Genomic DNA, 6,230 nt, shown 5'->3' with positions numbered 1-6,230 from the left:
GTAATAATAATAACTAATAAGTAATAACTAATGTAGTAATAATCCCTTTATCATGGAAATACGATCACAAACATTCTTCATCATATTATCAATGAACAATTAATTGTATTAACATTATTCAAAAATCAAAGTTAATTGAATAACAATTTTTTTTATGGTACCAATAATTAATAATTTTCACTTGTATTTTAAATTTGATATTTAAACCCACTCATAAAATAAATAAGAAATTTGGTTAAATATGTTATGTAAAAATTAACTAAAAATATTTTTTGTTTAGCATTAGAATATGGCCTACAAATTTGAAATTAATATTTTAAATGCAATTTCAATAATTAGGGTTAGCTTATCAAGTAATATTTTTTTATGCGGGTTAATTGATATAATTTTTCTATTTCAGAACAAAATCAAAATTTGTTAAATAAATCCATATAGCGTCATGTTGTCATGCGATAAACCACTTTTGTTTTATTTAATTATTTAACAATTATTGGGTATTTGGGTTCATTATAAGGATATAGTTTTTATTCTTAATTGTATCCTTATAAGAAAATATAGTTTATCAGAAAAATGTTTCCACATTTAATTTTATAAGTCTCTTTACAAGGCAATTTAATTCTTCTTCTTTGAGACTTAAACTTATTACTTGAGCTCAATTAATGTTTTTTTAATATGTTAATGACATAGGGACACCACATGACCAACTAATAACCATTAACCAGTCACTTGTATTCAGAGCAAATTCTTTTGCAGACAACAGTTGATTTCTCTTACTAGAATGAACTATTATATATTTATTAGTTTAATAAAAAATTCCAATCGACCCTATCCAATAGTTGCATGTATTTTTATGACTGTATGAAGGAAAAACATATTCTCATTTCTCAGTATAACTTTATCAAAAAGTTTGACCACCCCTGGACTCTAAAGTAATTAGACATATTTTTAGTATCCTAGCAACCGCTTAGAAGAAATAACAAACAATTATTTATTTAATAATAAAAGTTTATTAAGTATTATTTTAAATATGGCTCCATCTTTACATTATCAAGTTATTCTTTATTTTAATCGTTATTATTTTTTGTTGTATTACATTCTTGAGATGATAGTTTGTATTTTAAAAACTTATAAATTACCATATCCAGCCAGGATAGCAGTTGTTGAGTGGTTCATTCTTGCATTATTGTACCCAGTACAAAGAAGCCGTATAGCTTTGGGCAGCAAAGGAAACCTTACTGATAAAGCACCACCTATTGTTATATCATCAATACTTAACATTACAACAATCTTGGGTACACTACATTTAATTAGATGGCAAACATATGTAATTTATTTAGAATTAATTATTGGTTATATAGAATTAACTTTTGAGTCAATTTGTTTTGTATTAGGATTTATTCATTTATTAACTCAAAAATCAAACATGTATTGAAATATAAGTAACACACCTTATTATTTTGTATGTATAAGATAATTTTTTTTTTATAATTTGTATTATTAATAATATTCTAAAATTTAATTTGAATTTAAACATTCATCTTCTGATGAATCCGTGATTGATGAATTTGTGTCACAATCCATGTTTGATGAATTTGTGCCACTACTGTAGCATGAAGTACCAACACCACTATCTTCTACAATTTTATCAATAAACAATTCTTGTAACTTATCTATTTCTTCATTAGCTCGTCTATTATATGCATTTAAAATTGCATGTAGTTCATAATTGGATCTTTTAACTAAGGCCGTATTTAATGTAAGTAAATGAATTTTTTCAACTAAACACTTATAATTAGGTCTATTAGAAGTAAAATCTCGCTCAAAGTCTGTTAATCCATCACAAGCTGTTTCCCAATTTATTTCAAGTTTGCTTTTACGTAATTTCCTAAAAACGATAAAATATATAACTATATAAGATAATTTAAACAAAATAAACGACAAAATATATTTATATTAAATACATACTCTTTTAAATGAATTTGTTCTTCTTGTTTACTATATACCAATTTTGGATATTCTTGTTTACAACTTGTCAATTTTTCAGTGTATCTAAGGAATATGTAAATCATTATAAAAAATATATAATAGATTTAAAATATTCAAAATTATCAGTATGATGTCATATGATTTTCATATCAATATTACAAATAAAATAAATCTCTTGAAAATGTAATTGTATTTGTATAAAAATATATGCTTATATTATGGACATACAGAAAGAATTATTTTAACTTTTTTATTTAATATGTATGTGATATAAATATATATATATATCTATATATATAATATAAATATATATTTGTATAAAATTATATTTTATCTTATGGTAAAATGGAACCTGTTTTATTTTTTTAACTTCCAAATTACAAGTGAAATTTTAATTTTAATTTTTAGTAAAACATATATTGTTTTGTTCTAGTTTTTAGTGTAAAATTAAATTAACTCAAAATATTTGCTGAAGACACTTTGTTAAGATAAATGCAATACTCACAATTCAACAAGTTTAAAAAAGTTAAACATACTTTTGTATGCTTAGAAAGAAGATAAAGATATTGTTTATCAATAAGTAACAACTATTTTTTATTTTATTTTTGTTAGAATTATTAATTATTATTTATTAACATCCTTACATATTGAAAGAATCTTTTTAATATAATTTTAAAATAAATTTACAAAAAAAAGTTAATTTTTAGACCATTTTCAGGCCTATAGTTTTTATCCATCTATTCTACAGTGTTTTACAATAATTTGAGTCTTTGTTTAATTTTAATATTTTTGTCTATAAAATTAATGATATTGAATTATAATAATAATTTATATTTATTTATAATATTAATATTAAATAAAGCAATAGTCTTAGCCAAATGAATAATTAGGATATGTACTGAAGACTTTTAATACAGAACACAACGTGACTTTGCTAACATTGTATGTATTCTATAATAAAATCAGTTTTTATAAATTTTAGTTAAAAACGCCTTATATTTTTACTGTATGAAGATCCGTGGTTTCAAAATATAAACTTACTCTTGTAATACTTGTTTTCCTAGACCACCAAATAAGTTTGAATTAGAAAATATATTTTCTTTTTCTTCGTTTACCCAATGCATATTTTTAAACAGTTCCAATTGTTTTTCATGATTATCTGGAATGAAGATTTTATATTTTACTAAATGGTTAAAAATACAAATATATTAATAATTGTAACATTTCCAAGAAAGTACCTTCAGTTGGTTTCGGGAAAAAACTAGAACGGCGTTTTCGGGTGTCAGACATTATTTAATGTTAAATTAAAAATGATAATAATATTTTTTTATAGTCGACCAGGGGTGGTATTTATGCAATCAACTATGCTTTAATACCAATTAAAGAAATCAATAAATTTATGAAAACAATAATATTTATAATCAATCTTCGATGGGTAAAATGCAAATTCTAATTTAAAATTACTGTTACCAAATTATTATTTAGTTTGCCAATATGTATCACTAACGATCGTTTAGAACATGATATTAATTTGAGGGCTTTAGGTTAAATAGTAAATGGTTTTAAGTTATAACTTATAAACTTAAATTTCGAACTGAAATGTATGACAGTTTATTACTTTAACCAGTAAGGCAGTAACTGTTATCAGTGTTATCACCATTATTTTTGTAACGGTTGACGAAGAAAAAAAAATTAATATTCTGTTTGAACCATAATAAACCGTATATAATCGTGGTTACATAACATTTTAGTTCATGGTTTAAACCGCCTTATTTTAAACACTGGAATAGAATCTAAACATTCGAAACGGTTACTTTTTTTAATAGCAATAAATAATAATCATAAATAGTAAATAGTTAATACTATTTTAATTAATTGTCAATAATATGATACGAATATTCATATACTTTTTTATTTAAATATCAATAGTTGAGATAATCCGGTATCATATTTTTTTGTTCCTTGTATAATATACTATATATTATATATATATCGATATATAGAAGTTTCCATAGAAATAATGTAGGTACAACTACACTATTTTTAATAACAATTCACAAAGATTCATTTGTATCAAAATACATTAATACAATAAAATAAATTGAAATGGGCTACTATAATTTAATTCCAAAGAAATCAAGTACGTCGTTACATAGTATAAAAAAGAAAATCCATGTTAATTCAATAGTTACATTGGTACGTTTTCTTATAAAATTAAAATAATTTAATATATTTTATGTCAGCATAATATAGTATTTGTTGTCTCTTTCCTACTCATGCGTTACGCAGATACATAATAATTTTCTACTCAACATAACTAAATTGTTTTGTCCAAAACTCCAAAATAATATAAAAGTTAATTGAAATAACTATAAAACATTATCTGTATAACGTTGGTTTTTTTACATTATTTAACTGAAATTAATTAATTTTTAGATTTTAATATTGTAGTATTGTACAGTCTTTTATAATTTATAATATTTTTATATTTTCTAAATAGTGCCATTGTATTATTGTTTTCTTTTGGATTATTTGTACTAGTCCGTGGCCAAGTGATTTTAGAGGTAATAATATCTTCATTTAAAAATACTTATATTATTAGTAATATGCTTTAGATACAGAGTATTATAAAAATATAAATTTTTTTTTTTATATATACCTATAAAATATAGATCATGGTTCTGATGTTTTATGGAATTTGTTGATATATTTGTTTATTATTAATTTATTGAACTGTTTGTTCTTGTACGATGAAGTGAGTAAAATATTACAATATTGTATTCTATTTTTAATTCGATTTTTAGTTGCCTGCCTTGTTTTCTACTTATAGATTATTAATTTTGTTACTTAGTTAGCTACATTAATAAAAAAAACAATTTAATTGTGTATTTAAGCATATAGAAAACACAACGAGTGACAAAAAATATGGACCAGTATTTAATTTATGTAAGACAATTAGACACGTACTATTTTGGATATACGGTGTCTTTATACATGGATCGGTGATTATAATTGGGTTGCAAAAATTAAATATTGCGTAAGTTTATTTAAATATTTTAATGATTTTTTCAATGGTGTAAGATTATCTTTGCAGGTCAAGAGGTATCTATCATAGTTTTAAATTAAATATTATAAAAAAATGTGTAGTTACTGGTTATCATAAACAAAATCTATATTTTATTTAATTAAAAAAAAAAAAATTATGTAAAATGTAGGTATTTATATAATTGTATTGAGTTTTTTTTTTATACAATTTTAATTTAATTTAATGAAATTCTAATTATAAAATATATTTACCTACTGATAAATTTAACGAATGTGGTATATGTGTCAATTATGTGATCAATATAGATATGCACTCTATGGTACGTTATATAGGATACTTCTGGACACTATATGTAACACTCTTATTAGTTACATTTTCTGACGTCACACGTAACAGTTCTCTTATTAACCAATAAGCAATAATAACAATATTATAGCACATTAACATCTCTAAAAACATTTAAATCTCATAAATGACTATTAACTAGTATAATAACTGGTTGCTTGAAATTATTGAAAGTAAATCCTGTCAAGTTACTTTGATATTTCACCCTGATAAATTGCCCAACCATCAAAATAAAAACATACTAATCCTGAAAGAAACCAAGTATATCTTGATTCTTGGTATAATTTAAGGTAAGAGCCTAACTTAGAAATCTCATAATTTCCAAAACAAAAGGAAACTTTCTAAAACAGTCTTCTAAAATTCCAAACTAAATCTCAAAATTAAAATGTTAGGTATTTTACAATATCATAGTTAGGTGGTTAGGTCTTAGCCCTGTCTGGTCATATGACATTCAGATTTTACGGCCAGTCAAACCATCCAACATCCATCCATTCCATCATTTCCATCCCATTCGGTACTCCAAAATATATAGCTTTTCTGGCATTTTCATATACCTACATACTTAATAATATAATGTTCAGAAATGTAACCATTTTCGAAAATGTTTATGTTTATTTATATATAATATATATTATTATATACAGTGTGTTTCCTTTTATATATTTATATTAACGGGTGAAGCCCTATACAATAATTTAAGACATAGAAAAATTTACAATTAAATGGAATACAAAATATTTCAGTCTAGTGATCTCAGATTAATATGGGGTTTTGGGAAGAGATAAAGAATACCCAAATACACTTTTTTCGATGACTGATGAACATGTTGGTATAATATATATGACTCCAAAAC

The 6,230-nt window shown here is 23.3% G+C and overlaps 1 protein-coding gene across 1 annotated transcript; it reads right to left on the bottom strand.

Moving 5' to 3' along the window:
- Positions 1–1,376: 1,376 nt before the first annotated feature.
- On the bottom strand, positions 1,377–3,627 carry LOC132930655 (uncharacterized). The gene is made up of 4 exons (XM_060996637.1): positions 3,225–3,627; positions 3,028–3,145; positions 1,966–2,049; positions 1,377–1,885 (listed from the first exon to the last, which is right to left on the bottom strand). Exons 1-4 carry the CDS (start codon positions 3,274–3,276, stop codon positions 1,516–1,518), a joined length of 624 nt encoding a protein of 207 aa, XP_060852620.1. The 5' UTR covers positions 3,277–3,627; the 3' UTR covers positions 1,377–1,515.
- Between the last annotated feature and the right edge of the window lie 2,603 nt (positions 3,628–6,230).

The sequence above is a fragment of the Rhopalosiphum padi genome, chromosome 4, assembly GCF_020882245.1.
Source record: "Rhopalosiphum padi isolate XX-2018 chromosome 4, ASM2088224v1, whole genome shotgun sequence".
Taxonomy (NCBI): domain Eukaryota; kingdom Metazoa; phylum Arthropoda; class Insecta; order Hemiptera; family Aphididae; genus Rhopalosiphum; species Rhopalosiphum padi.
The sequence above is the reverse complement of the archived record's forward strand: the minus strand, read 5'-3'. Positions and strand labels throughout refer to the sequence as shown.

Excerpts from the sequence above, each read along its gene's own strand:
- LOC132930655 (XM_060996637.1), bottom strand. The coding sequence starts at position 3,276 with ATGTCTGACACCCGAAAACGCCGTTCTAGTTTTTTCCCGAAACCAACT. Across the intron at positions 2,050-3,027 it reads GGAAAACAAGTATTACAAGA|ATACACTGAAAAATTGACAA; the intron begins GTAAGTTTATAT and ends CATATTCCTTAG. Across the intron at positions 1,886-1,965 it reads GAACAAATTCATTTAAAAGA|GAAATTACGTAAAAGCAAAC; the intron begins GTATGTATTTAA and ends TATCGTTTTTAG.